This window comes from Equus quagga, chromosome 8 (genome assembly GCF_021613505.1).
Source record: "Equus quagga isolate Etosha38 chromosome 8, UCLA_HA_Equagga_1.0, whole genome shotgun sequence".
NCBI lineage: Eukaryota > Metazoa > Chordata > Mammalia > Perissodactyla > Equidae > Equus > Equus quagga.
Window position 1 is genome coordinate 45504514 of NC_060274.1, and position 19271 is coordinate 45523784.

The following is a 19271-nucleotide window of genomic DNA, read 5'->3' on the forward strand; positions in this document are numbered from 1 at the left end:
AGACCACCCATATCTTCCTCATTAGATTCTCATCTCCAACACCTGTCATCACCATTCTAACTCTGCCTCTGCTTTGCCAGGCTGGCTAGCTAGTGAGCTGATACTGTTCATTCCTCAGAAAAATATCTCCTAAGTGAAATTCCTCAGCATTTTTAAATGATAGGAAAAAGTAATCCAAACTTACAGAGCACAAAGGAAAGAACAGGTATTTCGATTCATCTCGTTATACAATTCAGACATCTGGAAAACTTTAGGAGGTCACACTGCTTTTGGAGATGGAGACGTAGCAGGTCTTCAACTAGTTACAGAAAACGGGCTAGAAGAGCAACTAACCCAAACAGCACAATGGCAGTTATGTTACTCACTAGAGGAAAGAAGGCTCTAGAAAAACCTCTAAAAGCCAAATGAAAACAATTACGTCTTGGTTATGAAAGTCTAAAGAGATGTTTTTAAGAAACATCACCAGGGCTAAAAAATAAATATCATTTCTTTTCCCTTTGTATTTGTGTGAGAATTCCAGGATAGTATTTGTCCATAGGATGATCAAATGAAAGGCTAATTTATTAACTGGCTAATTTTAGAAAGCCTAATAGATTCTAGGTATAAGCAAACTTTTTTCCTGTCGATTTTTGCACAGTTATATCTAGATCCAACCTATGGATATTTGCCATTTACAAATGTTTATGTCCTAAGAAAGGAAATATGAAGAGACACGTTCAACAGAAAATGTCCAAGAGAGTATAAAGTGAATAAAAATATATATACAACAATAATTAGAAAATTGAGAAACTACTAATTTTGTAAGTTACTCATGTGTTTTCCTGGTACTTAAATCCTTAAATTTTTGGTAATTTTTCATATTCAAATATAGCATCTCAGTGTGAGAGAGCGTAAGTTCTCTTAGGTTGTAGTGGCAGTAGTATCTGTCACATAATACTTTAATAGTGAAGGAAATGAAATAAAAGTGGTGATGATTGTTTGATTCTCTTCCCTGGAGGTGTTGTCACGGAAAGAAATTGCTGAATTTCTCTTTCTTTCCACATGGTGAAAGTTCAAATGTTAATTTAGGAACATACAATGATTACTCCATTCTAAAACGTCACAAAGGTAATTTAAAGGACTTTAAATCGTAAAGTTTATGACAGCCACATAGAACTATATTAAAAACTCATGATGTTTCTGGAACTAGGTCCTGCACTGAAGTGGTTAAAAATCTCAAAAATAAGACTCAGAAGCTTTTGAAAAAGTGACTTTGAACTATGAAAGTTCAAACTAGAAGAACTAAAATTTCATAAAATTAAATCAAAGGAGTGAAATAAGCTGAAATTAAAATGACTGTGGAAGAATACAGTAAAGATAGAATGGGCTATCTTGTAAAAATTCTGAAAGACCTTTTGGGCTAACCCGATAAAGTGTATTTGAAACTATTTTTAAAAAGCAGTGATCCAAGAGAGATTTTGTAGTAGTATGGGGGTCTGGCATCAATGAATAAAGATTGCTGGATGTTCCATTCATAAAGCATTTGGACATACAATGTTTCAATTAAAATGATGACACCATTATTTGTAAAATCTAAGATATTTAATTTTTGCATAATAGTGATTTATTGTATAGTAATATTTCAAAAATATACTTTCATGTTTAATAAACCACCAAAGGACTCAAAAGAATGGCCTACAAGCATGTTTTTGCTCCATACACCAGGCTGCTATTGCATGGAAGGCAGTGAATTCCATCACGTGGATTATAAGATCCAGGGCTGCAGATCACTGTGAATAAAGAATAATCTAATAAGTAACAGTTTCCTCAAATGCCCTATCAGTTAATTTTACATAGAGGATAAATTCTCAAAGAAGATTCATTTTTATTTATTATTTTTTTAAGTCGTCGTAAAATACATATGATATAAAATTTACCATTTTTAAGTGTACAGCTCAGTAGTGTTAAATATATTTACATTATTGTACTACTAATCTCCAGAACTTTTCATCTGGGAAAAGTTACAACTCTATCCCCATTAAACACATCCCCATTTCCCCCTCCCCAACCCTTGGCTGCTACCATTCTACTATTTGTTTCTATGAGTTTGACTACTCTAAACACTTCATTTAAGTGAAACATTTTAACTTTTCACTCTGATCCTGGCTTAGACCAAGACTGCAAACTAAAATAGTTTTACTGATCAAATAATGTTGAGTTAGAAGGCTGGCAGAAGCTTCAGGAGGTCAAGACCATAGGTGGAACCAAATGTGACTATCAGATGGTCCATAATTCCCATGCCTTAGATGTATAAAGATAACCCCAAATATGGGAAGGAGTTGCAGCTTATTTCTAATAATCTCCTGATTTCCAGTCCTATTTCTATCACTTGTCAAATGTGTAATATTGGAAAAATTTAACTAACTTAACCTCAGTTTGATTATCCTTAACATAAGGATAATGTATGTGATGAATATGTTACTACAGCTACCTCTCCATGACAGAAAGGAAAGAAAGATAGAAAGAAACCAAGGTCAAATACATTCTCTGTCATTGGTTAACCTTGGGATCCTGGGTAAAGCAGTCAATTCTCTTAGTTCTAGTTTTCTCATTTATAAAACAGATACAATAACAACCAAGTCCATACTATTATTATGTGGACTAATATCAGATGACTTGGATGAAAAAGCATCCAGAGTGTTTATCACAAGCACTCAACAATTAACCCTGTGCACAGTGGGAACACTGTCTCTACCCACTTCTTCCATTTGGGGCAGGGCATGAAGGTCACGTGATGCCACCAAGGCCTGTACTTGGGCCAGGGTCTCTGATTATCCTGCTCCTCCTTTTCCTACTGCACACAGTCAGCCAAGGATTCACAAAGATGTTAATAGCACATCTAAGGCATGGTTATTATGGGCCATCAAAGAAGATTATTTTTTCTAGCACCATGATTCAATAATACATGTTGCTGTTTGGATTTGGATCACATTATATTATTTAATTTCATATCATTCTTTTTAAAATATATTTTTTCAAACTGGGGAATATTTTAACTGTTACTAAGAGAAAATATTTTCCATTCTAATTTCCACAGAGTTCCTCAAGTTTTAATAGGCATTTTGGGGAATAATGTTTTAGATAGAAAAAAATATTGCTTAAACAAAGTAAAATAGATTTATTTGCTATAATTATAAACAAGAGTGTCTGAAGTGGCAATATATGTAGTAAAATTCTAACGATGTAATATAATGTTTCTCAAAGTTGTGTGATCATGGTACACTTTCTCTCAAAACACATATTACTATTTCTTGAAGCACAACTATGGAAATGCTGTGCAAAGGTACTGAAAGTGTTAAATCATTACACATGGAAAAGAGAAATCTGAAGGCAGTCTTTCCACACACGCTTTATGTTGAGTGTCTCAAACAGAACTGATCCTGGAATAAAATCATCTAAACCCAAGTTTAAATAAATATTATCTTCCAATAAATATTCTCAGAATTACCAAACTTTCATAATACAGCATGTGTTATACCACAGAGTCCTTATCTTTAGTGCTCTCTCCTAGGATATCTCTTAAAATATGTTATTCTCTTTTAAGTAGAATTTTTAAAAATGATAAAATTCTATTTAAATTTCAAGTACAAGATTAGCAAAGGTATCTTCCAGGGTTGAATCTCACTGAGTAGAACGTCTCCCACCTACAGTTATGAGAGCAGCCTGATTACATCTTGATTATTTCAATAAGAAGAGGAAAAAGCATTGGTGACTGATCAGTACTGACACATAAAGAAATGATAAGTACAGGAAAAAACATTTACGAATTCTGGACAAGGAATAATTTTTCAAAAAGGGAAACGACTAACGATAACAGAAGACTTTTGTATATTTTTGGCATTAAAATTAAGAACAATAAAAATCATAAAAGTAAAATAGTCAAGCAACAAAACTGGGAACCAGTTGCAGCTATATAACCAACAGAGGACTGTTTTTCAGAATATACAAGCAATTCATATAAATCAAGGAGAAAGGGACAAAAAACTAATTTAAAAATAGACACAAAACAGAAAACACAAATGTTCAACTAATGTCATTTTTATTGAGCCACAAAAAAAGTGCTCAAATAAACATCAAACTGCAATACGTTGAGAGCGACTTCAGCAAGATGGCGAACTAGGAGGCTCTAGGCTTCCCCCCTTCCCCTACGGAAACCTTAAACAAACAACTAGAGACAGGCTAAAATAACTTTGTAGGAGCTCTAGAAATCAGCCAAAGATCAACAACAACCATATCAACACCCAATCAAGAAAAAGTCATGTTCAAAATGCAGGAAATTTGTGGCATTTTCATTTGTCCTTTCACCAGCCCTTCTCCAATGCAGAGCCATGTGCACACGGGAAACAGCAGCCTAGTGCTCAGTTCACACCAAGAACCAGAGAGAGCAGAGCAGACTCAATTGGTACCAGTCTGACAGTCACCTAAGGGATTGGTCTCTGTGTTACAGATGTCAGAGCTAGTTCAAACCTCAGCCCAGGGAATGCCTTGGGCACATTCCTGAAAACACAAGGTGATTACAGACCCACAGATGCCTGGGGCAAGAGATTAGTGATTGAGGAATACAATAGAACACCTAAAGACTACAGAATAAGCAGTGTGAGACTCTTAGGGAAATTAAGACTTTTAATGCAGCCAAGTACACAGAGGAATCAGAAAAAAATACAAATCAAGATCCAAACATATGAAAAGGTGTTTAACATTAGTAATCATTAGACAAATGTAAACAAAACTAAATGAGATATCACTTGACACTCACTTCACACTTATAACAAATCTGCATCATCCATCTGGTACTTACCACATTCAGTTACTGATTACAAGTTATACGCTCATATGTGTCAGATTTATATCCAATTAGATTATACATTCCTTGAAAGCCAAAATGGGCTATGTTTTTGATAATTCCCTCTCACGTAACTTAGAACCACGTTTGATAGTGGATAATATAATAAATTCTTATCTAATGTTAAAAAAAAAAACACTGAAAAAACTAGGAATAGAATGCAAGTTGCTCAACCTGATAGAGAGTCTTCAGGAAAACCCACAGCCATAATCAAACTCAATCGTAAAAGACTGAAAACTTTTCCTCTAAGATCAGGAACAAGATAAGGATGACTACTACCTTTGCTTCTACTTAACACAGTATTGGAAATCTTACCCAGAGCAATTCAGGCAGAAAAAGAAAATGAACTCAAATTGGAAAGAAAAATTAATGTTATCCCTGTCCACAGACGGTATGATCTTATTTGTAGAAACCCCTAAAGATTCCACAAAAAACCTATCTCACCTAATAAACAATTTCAGCAAAATTACAGCATACAAAATTGGCATACAAAAATCAGTTGTGTATCTATACACTAAAATAATCTGAAAAGAAAGTTAAGAAAACAGTTCTAACTAAGGAGGTGAAATACTTGTAAACTGAAAACTACTAAAAATTGCTAAAAGAAATCAAAGAAGACACAAATAAAGGAAAGATATCCCATGTTCATGGACTGGAATATTTAATATTGTTAAGATGTCAGTACGACTGCAAACTACATATTCTATGCGATCTCTATCAAATCCTTGCGACATTGTTTCCAGAAATAGAAAAATCCACCCTAAAATTAATTTGAAATCTCAAGGGACTCAGAATAGCCAAAACAATTTTGAAAAAGAACAAAGTTGGAAATCTCATTCTTCCTGATTTAAATACTACAAAGCTACAGTAATGAAAATCATGTGGCACTGGCATAAAGACAGAGTTACAGACAAATGGAATAGAATAGAGAGCCTAGAAATAAATTCTCAAATGACTTTTAAAAGGTAACAAGATCACTCAATGAGGAAAGGACAGTCTTTTCAACACATGGTGCTGGGAAAAGTGGATATCCACATGCAAATAAATGAGACTGGACTCTTACCTTACACCATATACAAAAATTAACTCAAAATGGATAAAAAACCTAAATGTAAGAGGTAAAACTGTAAAACTCTTGAAAGAAAACATAGGAAACATGCTTCATGACATTATATTTTGCAGATTTTTATATATGACACCCAAAATGTAAGGACAAAAGACAAACAGATATATTGGACTACATCGAAATTAAAAACTTTTGTGCATCAAAGAACGTTATGAACAAAGTGAACAGACAGCTCAAAGAATGGGAGAAAATATTTGCAAAGCATATGTTAGATAAGGGGATTGATATCCAAAATATATAAAGAACTATAACTCAACAACAACAAAAATTAAACAACCCAATTAAAAAACAGGAAAAGGCTTTGAGTAGCCATTTCTCCAAAGAATACATACAGATAACCAATAAGTACACGAAAAGATATTCAACATCATTAACCGTTACAAAATTGCAAGTCAAAACTACATTGAGATACCACTTCACAAACCTTAGGAGACACTGCTAGGATGCGGAGAAACTGTAAGCCTTGTGCTTTGTTGGTGGGAATATGAATGGTGCAGCCTCTATGGAAAACAACATAGTAGTTCCTCTAAAAGTTAAAAATAGAACCACCATATCATCCAGCAATTCCACTTCTGGTTATATGTTATGGACTGAACGTGTGTGCCCTCTAAAATTCCTATGTTGAAGATCTAACTCCCAGTGCGACTGAATTTGGAGATGGGGTCTCTTAGGAAGTAATTAAGGTTAAACGAAGTCATAAGGGTAGGACCCTGATCCCACAGTTTTAGTGACCTTATGAGAGGAGACAACAGAGTGCTTGCTCTCTCACATTCTGCACACATGAACCAAGGAAAGACCATGTGAGGACATAGTGAGAAGGTTGCTCAGTAGGCCATCTGTAAGCCAACAAAACACTCACTAGAAACTGAATCAGCCAAAACTTTGAACTTGGATATCTAGCTTCCAGAATTGTGAAAAAAATTTTCTGCTGTTTAAGCCATCCAGTCTATGGGATTTTATTGTGGCAGCCCAAGTTGACTAATACAATATTTATCTAAAAGAACTGAAAGCAAGATCTTTAAGAGATATTTGTACATCCATGTTTGTGCACAATATAACACGGTTGCTAAGTGAAATAAGCCAATCACAAAAAGATAAATACTGTATGATTCCATTTATATGAGGTATCCAGAGGAATAAAATTTATAGAGACAGAAAGAAGAATGGTGGTTGTCAGGGGTTGAAAGGAGGGGAGAATGGGAAATTATTGTTTAATAGTTACAGAATTTCAGTTTGGGAAGATGAAAAAATTCTGGAGATGAATAATGCTGATGGTTACACAACACTGTAAATGTACTTAATGCCACCAAATTGTACATTTAAAATACGCTTAAAATGTTAAATCTTATGTATATTTTACCACAATAAAAAAATGACATTATATACTCATCAGATTGCAAATATTTAAAGTGTGATTATGATAAGAACTGGCATAGATATGGGACTACATAATTTCTTCTACATTGCTGTTGTAAAAATGTGAATTAATACACCAAATTTAGAAAACAATCTGACATATTTTAATGAATTGCATATCTTTTGGTCCAATATTAGGTAAAGATCTTGAAGAATCTTGGATACTAGGACATATAAACCAAAATGTTCATAACAGCATTGTTTGTCAAAGTAAAAAAAAACTGAGAAGCAGGAAGCAATTTTAGCCAACAATAAAACAGATATACACCCCTTTATTTATTTATGTGATAGAATATTATACAAAAATGAAAAATTTGAAAAAGTGTTATAACCACAAAAATACAAATGAATCTCACAAATACACTCTACAATAATGTAAATCAGTTAAAATAATCTATCATTAGACAGATTTTCGGACTTGATTTTTAAAAATCCAACTATGCTATTAATGTAAAAATGTAAATTTTAACCACATTATTCCAAACGTGCAATGCACTCACAAATAAAATCTCAACCATGATTTATGTAACTTAACAAACCAATTTAAAACTGACATCTTGTAAAAATAATAAAGAACATACTTTATGTTCTCTAGACATCAAGACATTTAATAATATCACACACTATTTGACAGCATTGAAGAGGTAGCAAAGGCAGGCAGATAGTGAAGGCATGTTAACTCTTGAAAGAAGGGAACTATACTGGGTAAAATTATAGTTATATATTTCTGCAGTGGGCACTCACCAGTCCATGTGGCCCATCAGTGGCTAAAACTGAAGCAGAAATTTATAGTCTTATTGGTTACAGAAAGTATGGAAAGCAATGGGAGAAATTCAAAGAAACATTTAGAAACTAAAGTGGGAGCCCTAAAATCTGCATGTAACCTCCACTCAGCTCATTTGCTGATGTGTGACATTCACATGTGTCAATAATATTGCAAGAAGCTCAGCAAAAAGCACGAGTTGGAAGGTTGAACAAACTGAGAAGATGCTGCCTAAGTTGGGGGAGACAGGGTTTAGATTTCTAATCAAGCATATTATTAGAACATAAGTCAAGACTCTCTAGAGGAAAAAAAACAGAAGAATCTACACAGCACAATCCACAAAGTTAATACATCATAAAAATTATTAGACTGTTGAAGAAAAGTGACTCCTAGTTAAAAGAAAAAAAATCAATAAAAACAGATCCAAAACAAGACAGATGCTGTAACTAGCAGATAAAGACTTTAAAGCAGCTGGCATAAATGTATTCAAGGACCTAAAGGAATAAATTAACATAATAAGTAAACATATTGGAAAAATTATCAGAGAAATGGAAACATAAAATGAAAACACTAGATCCAAAAACTAAAATATTTGAAGTAAAAAAAAATAACTGGATGTGTTTAACAGCAGAATAAAAACAAATGTAGAATATATCAGCAAATATGAACACATGCCTACAGAAATTGTCCATCCTGTAGAAGAGGAACAAGACTTCCAAACAATGAATAGAGAGTGACATTAGCAAATGTACTGGCAGTTATAAAGGCTGTACCAACCAAAGAAACATGAAATAATCAAGGAAAACCTCTCATAATTAACTTTGAAAGACCTCTGGTAAACAATCAACATATAGTAAATAGTAATACGGCAGAAACAAGTCCTTTCTTGTCAGTAATTACTTTTAATGTAAATGAATTAAATTCCACAATTAGAAGACACAATATAGAGATTGGGAGAATGAATAAATAAAACATGATACAACTATATGTAATCTGGAAGAGACTCACTTTAGATCAAAAGAAACAAACATGTTGAAAGCAAAACAATGGACAAAGATATTCCATGAAAATAGTAACCAAAAGAGAGAGGTGACAATACTAATGTCAGACTAAGTAGACTTTAAGACAAAAACGTTGTAAGAAAAAAGAAGGAAACTACATGTTCATAAAAGGGTCAATTCACCAAGAAGATACTCATAAAAATGTACATACCAAAAAAACAGGTACAGAAAAGATATAAAGCAAACATTGCTGCAATTGAGGGAGAAACAGCTCCATAGTAATAACTGGAGATTTCGTTACCTCACTTCCAATAATGGATAGAGTTACTAGACAGAAGATCGAAAAGGAAATAAAGGACTTAACAACAATATAAGCCAACTAAACCTAACAGACATATATAGAATACACCACACACAGCAGTAAAATAACCATTTTTCTTAAGTACACAAGGAATATTTTCTAGGATAGACAATATTTTAGGCCACAAGACAAATCTTAATGCATTTAAAAAGACTGACATCGTACAAATCATCTGCAACCACAATAGAATGACGCTAGAAATTAGTAAAATAAGGATAAGTGGAAAGTTGACAAATAGGCAGAAAATAAAACAACACACTCTTAAAAGACCAAATGGGATAAAGAAGACATCAAAAGGGGAAATAGAAAACATACTGAGATGAATAAAAATGAGAATACAACACACCAAACAATATAAAATTAAGTGAAAGCAGAGGGATATGTGTTATCAGAAAATATCTATATTAAAAACGATATTAATAATATAACTTTACACCTTAAGTAATGAGAAAAGAGCCAACTAAATATAGCAGAAGGAAAGAAGTAAACCAGGATTAAAGTAGATATTAATGACACAGAGAATAGAAAAATAGAGAAAAAAATCAAGGAAAACAAAAGTTGATTTTTGTAAAAACCAACAAAGTTGACAAACTTTTAGCTAGACTGAAAAAAAGAGAGATGACTCAAACTACTAGAATCAGAAAGAAAGATGGGACATCACTACCAAATTTACAGAAACCAAAACGTTATAAGTGAATAATAAGAACAATCATATAATAAATTAGGTAAGCTAGAAGGGATGGAAAATACCTGGAAACACTCATATTACAAAAAACAACTGAAGAAGAAATAGAAAATCTGAAGACACCTATAACAAGTAAAGATATTGAATCAATAATATAAAACCTCCTAATAAAAACTCAGATTAGATGGTTTCACTGGTGAATTCTACCACAAAGTTAAAGAAGAATTAAACCAATTCTTCTCAGACTCTTCCAAAAACAGAAGGAATACTTCCTAATCAGTCTATGAGGTCAGCATTACCCTGACACCACAGCCAGATAAAGACATCACATGACAAGGAAACTAAATATCAATATCTCATATGAATAGAGCTGCAAAAATCTTCAACAAAATACTAATAAATCACTTTTGGCACCGTATTAAAGAATTACACACCATGACCAAGTTGGATTTATCCCAGGAATAAAAAGGTGGTTAAACATACAAAAACCAATGAAAGTTATACACCACACAAAGAGAAGGAAAAAAATATATACATAATCACCTCAATTGCTGCAGAAAAAGCATTTGACAAAATCCAAAACTCTGCCATCACAAAAACACTCAACAAACTTGGAATGGAATGAAACTTTTTCAACGTGATAAAGGGCTTTTATGAGAAACCCAAAGTTAACATCATCCTCAACGGTGAAAGATTGAAAGCTTTAACCCTAAGATCATGAACAAGGCAAGGGTGTCCACTTTCGGCAATGCACTGGAAATTCTAGACAGAGAAATCAGGCAAGAAAAGAACAAAAGGCATCTGAATTGTAAGAGAGGAGTAAAGCTATCTAATTGTAGATGATATGATTGTGTGTGGGTTTACAGACATACACGGTGGGTGGGAAGAAAGAGACAGAGACAAACATGAGAATACACACACACACAAACACACACACACACAAACATTACTAGAGATAGTAAAGGAATTCAGCAAAGTTGCAGGATACAAGATCAACACACAAAAATCAGGTTATGTGTCTATACACTAACAGTGAAAAATTCCAAAAGGAAACTAGGAAAACAATTACATTTACATGATAATCCACAAAAAATCTAGATGTAAATTTAACCAAGGAGGTAAAAGATTTGTGCAATGAAAATTACAAAACATTGCTGTTATAAAGAAAAGAAGCCTTACATGAACTGAAAGACATCTTATTTTCAAGAACTGGAAGCCTTAGTATCACTAAGATTATAATACAATCCAAAGCAATCTACAGATTCAATGCAATCTGTATTAAAATTCAACTAACTTGTTTTGAAGAGATGGAAATATGATCCTCAAATTCACATGTAATCGCAATGTGCCTCAAACACACAATACAGTCTTAAAAAAATGAAAAAAAGTTAGATGGCTCACACTTCTAAATTTAAAAACTCCCTACAGTTACAATAATCAAAACAGTGTGGTACTATCATCAGGAGAGAAATATACACTAATTGAACAGAACTGGGAGTGCAGAAATAACCTGATAAATCCATGATCAATTGATTTTCAACAAGGATAACAAGATCATGCAACGTGGAAAGCATAGTGTCTTTAGCAAATGGTGCTGGGACAACTGTACAGCCATATGCCAAAGAATGCAATTGGACCCCTACCTTGCACTGTTAAAAACTTAGCTTAAAATGCATCAACGACCTCTGAAAAAAAGCAAAGGGGTAAAATTTTCATGAATTGGATTTCACAATGGCTTTTTGGATATGATCCCAAAAGAATGAGCAATAGAAGAGAAAAATGTATGGACTTCATAAAAATTTAAAACTTCTGTGTACAAATAGACACTATTGAGAAAGTGAAAAAACTACCTGAGAATAAATGAAAATATTTGCAAATCATGTATGTGCTAAGGGTCTAGTATAAAGAATATCTTAATAGCCCTTACAAGTTTACAACAAAAAGACAAAAACAAAATTTAAAAATGGACAGAGGACTTGCACAGACTTTTCTCCAGAGAAGAGACACAAATGGCCACCAAGTACAGGAAAAATTGCTCAACATCATTGTCATTTGGGAAATTCAAATCAACATCAAATGAGACCATTTCACACACACTAGGATGGGTATAATTTTTTTAAAGGAAAATAACATGTTGTTGAGGAGAAATAGATATCCTTGTACATTATTAAACTGTAAAATGGTGCAGCCACTGTGACAAACAGTTTGACATATTGAAAAAGTTAAACAAGAATTGCCATATAATCCAGAAATTCCACTCTTGGTATATAACCAAAAGATCAGCAAATGGGTACTCAAGCGGATACTTTTCCATGAATGTTCACAGAAGCAGTATTGACGACAACCAAAATGTGGAAACCGCCCAAACGTCCATCAGTGGACGAATGGATAAACAAATTGATATATACACACAATAGAATATAATTCAGTACTGATTCATGCTACAATATGGTTGAACCCAGAAACATTATGCTAAGTGAAGGAAGCCAGACATTAAATGACACATACTGTATGTTTTCATTTATATGAAATATCCAGAATTAGTAAATCCATAGAGACAGAAAGCAGACTGGTAGTTGTCAGGGGCTGAGGGTAGAGAAGAATGGGCAGTAACTGTTTAAGTTCAGACTTTCTTTCTGAGGTGATTAAAATGTTTGGGAACTAGACAGAGGTGATGGTTGCACAACACTATGTTCTAAATCCCACTGAACTATTCACTTTAAAATGGTTTTATGTTATATGAATTTTACTTTAATAAAAAACATGAATAGAGCTTCATTTGACCCATGGACCAATATAAATTGGTGTAACATATGTGTAATTAATAACCAAAAAGGGGAGATAGAGAGAATGATGCAGAAAATAATAAATGACCAAAAAGTCTTGCATTTAACAAAAGATATAAATGCATAGACCAAGAAACTCAGCAATATCCAAAAAGAAGTCTACAAAAACTCCACCCCTAGGCACAACAGAGTCAAAGTGCTATAAACCCAAAATAAGGAGAATCTCAAAGCTAGAGAGAAAAAAATAACATATTACATGCATCACAGGTGGGAGAGGGGAGAACTACATGAGTAGCAGCTCGCTTCTCATTAAAAACAATAAATGCTAGAAGACACTGGAATATTACTTAGTGCTAGAAAGAAATGAACTATCAAGTGATAAAAAGATATGGAGGAAATTTAAATGCATATTACTAAATGAAAGAAGCCAATCTGTAAAGGTTATATACTATATGATTCCAAACACACGACATTCCAGAAAAGGCAAAAATATGGAGACATTAAAAAGATGAGTAATTAGGGGCTAGGGAAGGATGAATAGGTGGAGAACAGAGAATTTTTAGGGGAGTGAAGCTACTCTGTATGATACTATAATGGAGGATATACGTCATTATACATTTGTCCAAAACCCATAAAATGTACAACATCAAGAGTGAACCCTAATGTAAACTGTGGACTTTGGGTGATAATGATGTGTCAATGTAGGTTCATCAATTGTAACAAATGTACCACTCTGTTGAGAGAGGGTGATAATGGTGGAGGATATGCATGAGTGGTAGCAGGGAGTAAATGAGAAATGTCTGTACCTTCCACTCAATTTTGCTTTGAATCTAAAACTGCTCTAAAAAATAAAGTTTATTGAAAAAAACCCAAAAGGTAAAAAAAGACATTTTGTAATAAAAATTAGAAACATTGTGTACAGTAACTCTATACTCTAAGTAAGGCTAAAAGAAGTTTATTAGCCTGAAGAGAGCTATCACTAGATAGAATAAATGAGCTGATTTACCATTTTTCCTGAGACAATCAAAAAACAATAATAACTACACAACTACATGGAAAAAATGGTTTTCAAGAATCTGTACATCAAACCACAAGGGACAGTGATCCTTTAGAGACAGGAAACAAAATACATGAGCTCTACAATTGCCATGGCTTACTGTCTTCAGCAAGTTTCCAAATTATAGCACAGGGAACTGAAGTGGAGCTCATCAAAGTCCCTGAATTGAAGAGACAACACTAAGTGTCCAAGAAGATCAAAGCAATTAACATTCTTAGGACTGTGTACCAGAAAGGGATAAACAGAGAGACAGAGAATTCTGAAGATGAGTAGAATATCTCATTTGAATATACAACAGAAATCAGCATATGTGTTTGAGGAAACTACCTGAATCTGGGGAAAGGACCATCGATTTTGACAGCATTAGAGGAAAGAGTGCTTGGAAATTACTCAGGCTAAGGAAGGTTGTCTGTTCCCAACAACCAAAATGGAAAATTCTTAATTCACAAGGCAATGGATAGAGTACTTCAGAAGTTAGTGGGAAATAATTAGCTCTAGACTGAATAGTGAACCAGAACCACATATCAAATTAGAAAAGTAAGACATGAAATGATCAAATTGTTTCCAAGTAAGGTATTAATTGCATCTGAAAAAAGACCACGAAATTTGTAGGAATATAAAAATATGCAATGCCAAAAATGTAAAATTCCAAATGTTTGGAATCTATACAAAAATTACCAGGCATGAAAAGAAGCAGGAAAAAACATAATCCATAACAAAGAGAATAATAAAACAATCAAAACTAAACTAGAAACAAGGAGGTGAAATACTTATACACTGAAATCTACAAAACATTGCTGAAAGAAACTACAGCAGACCTAAATAAACAGAAAGTCATTTTGTGTTCATGGGTAGGAAGACTTAATATTTTTAAGATATTAATACTACCCAAAGAAATCTAGAGATTCAGTTCAATCCCTATGAAAATTCCAAAAACCTTTTTTGAAGAAATGGAAAAGCCAATCCTCAAATTGATACTAAAAGGCAGGTGGCCATGAATAGCCAAAACATAATCTTGTAAAAGAAGAACAAAGCCAGAGGGTTCATACTTTACAATTTCAAAACTTACTAGAGAGCTCCAGTAATCAAAACAGACATATACACCAACGGAAAAGAAAGAAACCCATACATTTATGACCAACTGATTACTGATAAGGATGCCAAGCCCATTCAATGTGGAAAGAATAGTCTCTTCAATAAATGATGCTCAGAAAACTGAATTTCCAGATGCAGAAGAATGAAGCTGGATCCCTACCTCACATACATACAAATATTAACTCAGAATGGATTTATGACCTAAATGTAAGAGCCAAAAATTCCTAGAAGAAAACATAGGGCTAAATCTTTATGACTTTGGATATTGCAATGGATGTTTAGATATGGAAACAAAAGAAAAAATAAACTGGACTTCATTAAAATTAAAAACTTTTGTACATCAAAAACATCATGAACACTGACTGTCAAATGGTTAAGTAGAAATGTTATTAGGGTCTATTTCTAACTGGCACAATTTGTAAGCACTAATCATAAGAAAGCTGGAATGATTATATTAATATCCAACAAAGTGAACGTCAATGCAAGAAATATTATCAGGAACAAGGAGGTATATTACATGATGAAGAATCAAGTCATCCAAAAAAATAGCAACTGTAAATGCCTAATTACCTAATTACTGAGTTTCAAAAGACTTGGAAGAAAGAAAAGGAGAAATAGTCCAATCCACTATCATAGTTGTAAACTTTAGCATTTCACTCTTACAAATTGATATAACCAGTGGAAACTAAAATGGTAGGGATATAGAAGACAACTTCTACAACCTAAAGTGTCGGAATAAACTTATTATTCAGAAAGACATAGAACATTCAACAGGATGAGCCAAATCCTGAGCCATAAAACACTTATCAAAATAACTAAAAGGACTGAAGTAATATAGAATATGTTTTCTGAACAGAAAAAAATTTACTTGGAAATCAACAACCAAAAGATATATTGGAAATGACCTGATACATGGGAATTAAACAAAATACTACTAAATAAGCCCTGGGCCAAATGAAATTACAAAGAAAATTAGAAAATACTTTGGACTGATTGAAAACTTAAAAAAATAAATAAAATTAGTAGGATGCAGGCAAAGTAATGTAAGAGAGACATATAGCTTTAAATATGTATATAAAAAAAGAGAAAGGCATGAAATCAATGTTTTATACTGCTCTCTTTAGAAACTAAAGAAAGAAGAATGCATTAAATTTCAGATAAGAAAGCAAAGAAAGGTAAAAGCAAAAATTAATGAAATAGAAATCAGACAAATTAAAGAAAATCAATAAGCTTGAAAAGACTAATAAAACTGATGAATCTCCAGCTAGAGCTAACAAACTAAAAAAAAATAAGAAAGAGTGGAGATGAAAGAGTAATATTAGGAATGAGTGAGGAAACATCATTACAGATTCTATGACATTAGAGAGAAAGTAAGATAACACTGTGATAAATTTCATGATTTAGAGAAAATGGACAAACATCCTGAGCATATAAATTGTAAAAATGGACACAGAAAACCTAAAAAGCCCTTTATCAATTAACTGTTTTGAATTAAAATCCTTCCCACAGGGAGCTACAGTTCTCCTGTGGTGGTCTAATTCACAAATGCCCATTCAGCACACCAACTATGTCAAAAATGAAATAACTATCAGAGGACTCTAAAACAGCAAAGGAAATCAGGTGAATTTAGGAAGGCAGTTAAAAGAAACACCTCACACAGAGACAAGCATCCTGTTTAATTTTCTGTCTCAGCTTTACCACGACGGTAGATTGACTGGCAGAGTAGCACTACACAGGCGGATAAAACTTTGATGAAAATCCTGCCATACTTCTGACCAATGGAACCAAGGAATGAAGCCCAGGTAGATCACAGTGTGAGGAGGAAGTCTCAGAGGGGAGAGATGCTAAGAAAGGTTCCCTTAATTCTGTGTATGAGCCTGCACAAGACTCAGCAAAACTCTGTACCACACATACACCAGATAGATCCAAGCCAATATACAAGGCTTGGGGAACTAAACTGAGATTTGAAATGATCTAAGTCACAGCCTAAGTTCTGAACATACCAGTATAGCAAAGTCTTTGAAAATTGAACTGGATTTGAATCTAACTAGCTGGATTTCCTGTGAAAACAAAAACATCAACCTTCTCTAGATAATTATAACAGAATCCAGAGGATACACAACATAACATTCATATAAGGTATAATGAAAACTAAGTCAACATCTCAAAATCCAGGACCCATTAACAAGGAAAAACACAAATAAATGCTAACCTCAAGATGGAGATGTTTAAATTATCAGACAACAGTCTAAGATAGATCAATAAATTAAACAACCTGAGGAATACAAAGAAAATGTTTGAAAAACAATGAAATGAAAAGAAACAAAGCCTTGGGCACCTGTATTACAGCATCAATAGGTATAACATATGGGTATCACTGTCAGTATAGAAGGGGAATTCAAAAATAAGACAAGTAATAGACGATCCAGCAATATATAAAAATGATACTACATCATTTGGTGAAAGACATAAGTTTACAGATTCAAGGTTCTCAGAGAACCTCAAACACCAAAATCAAAACATTTTTTCAGCTGGACAAAAATGAAAAATTATGTACAAGGAAACAATAATTCAAATGACTGTAGATTCCTAATCAGAATCCATGGAGGTCAGAAGACAGTAGACCACTTTTAAGGGCGGAAAAAATAGTTTCCAATCGAGAATTCTGTACTCAGAGAAAATGTCCATCAAGATATGAAGAACAGACATATATAGATAAAGAAGAGTCATCTCTGGATACAGAAAAAGCAAGAGAATCTGACACCAGCATATCTTCTCTATGAGAATTGCTAAAGGAAATTCTTTCAAATGACACAATATAAAAGGAAGAGGAAATCTTGGATTTTGATGAACAGAAAATCATTAGCAATGGAAAACATCTGAACAAATACAAAAAACTAGTTTTCCCTCAAGTTATTTAAAATATGTGAGGTTCTTAAAAGCAAAAATTGCAATAGTCTTTGGAGAAATTTTCAGTGTACATATATATGCAATATATATGAACACTAGGGCATAAAGAGCAGTGAGAGGGTAGCTGGATAAAGGGATCTCAAGGATTAGAAGGATTCTACATTTTATGTGAAGTTGTGCAATATTAACTTTTAGTAGACAATGAAATTGTAAGTTTGTATACTCTTTAGACTACCAAAAACTTTAAGAAATTATAGTCAAAAAGAAAATTAAACCAATTAAATATAGCTAAAATGCAATTAAATATATTAAACTACTGTTACGTACCACATAACAACGTTTCAGTCAATGATGGACCACATATGGGACGGTGGTCCCATAAGATTAATATCATATAACCTAGGTGATTATTAGGCTATATCATCTTGATTTGTGTAAGTACACTCTATGACGTCTGCACAATGACAAAATCACCTAATGATGCATTTCTCAGAACGTATCCTTGTCGTTAAGTGACACATAATTGTATAATACTTAAAATATACAAATAATATAAAAAAGGCAACACAAGGGGATCAAAAACAGAGGAGATAGAAAACAAAGAATAAAATGATGTAAATACTTTAATTGACAGGCAGGCATTGAAAGACCAGATTAAAAAAAAATACAACTATAAGTAGCCTATAATAGATATACAGATAGGGTGAAAGCAAATGGCAAAGAAAAAAAAGACTTATCATGCAAACAGTAAAGATAAAAATGCTGGAACTGCTATACAAATATGAGATGAAATAAAATTCAAGCAAAAGGGCTATTCAGAGGTAAAGAAGGACATTTAATAATGTCCTTATATAATGGACAATTCATCAGGAAGACATAAATACTGAAATCTTTAAGTGCCTATTAACAGTCTCAAAATGTAAGAAGCAAAAACTAACAGAAATAAAGAGTTGAACAGATCATTTTACAGTCTGGAAATAAATAGATCTTAAAGTATTAACCATGTGATCTACTTACATTTTTCAAACACTACATCCAGTAACTGCAAAACACCCATTTTTTAAATTGGATATGGTACCTCCATCAACAATAGGCCATATGACAAGCCATAAATCCACATTAATTAATTAAAATACTCTTTAAGCATACAATAATTAAATTAAGTATCAAGAACAATAACATATTTAGA

At 33.1% G+C, this 19271-nt stretch overlaps 1 protein-coding gene across 1 annotated transcript in view; it reads right to left on the bottom strand.

Annotated features, from left to right (window-relative positions):
* Positions 1–1669: 1669 nt before the first annotated feature.
* Positions 1670–19271, bottom strand: part of ZPBP (zona pellucida binding protein) — a 125744-nt gene continuing 108142 nt past the window's right edge. The window contains exon 8 of the mRNA XM_046668924.1: positions 1670–1769. Coding sequence (XP_046524880.1) covers positions 1675–1769 — 95 coding nt within the window. The 3' untranslated portion in view covers positions 1670–1674. The remainder of the gene's footprint in view (positions 1770–19271) is intronic.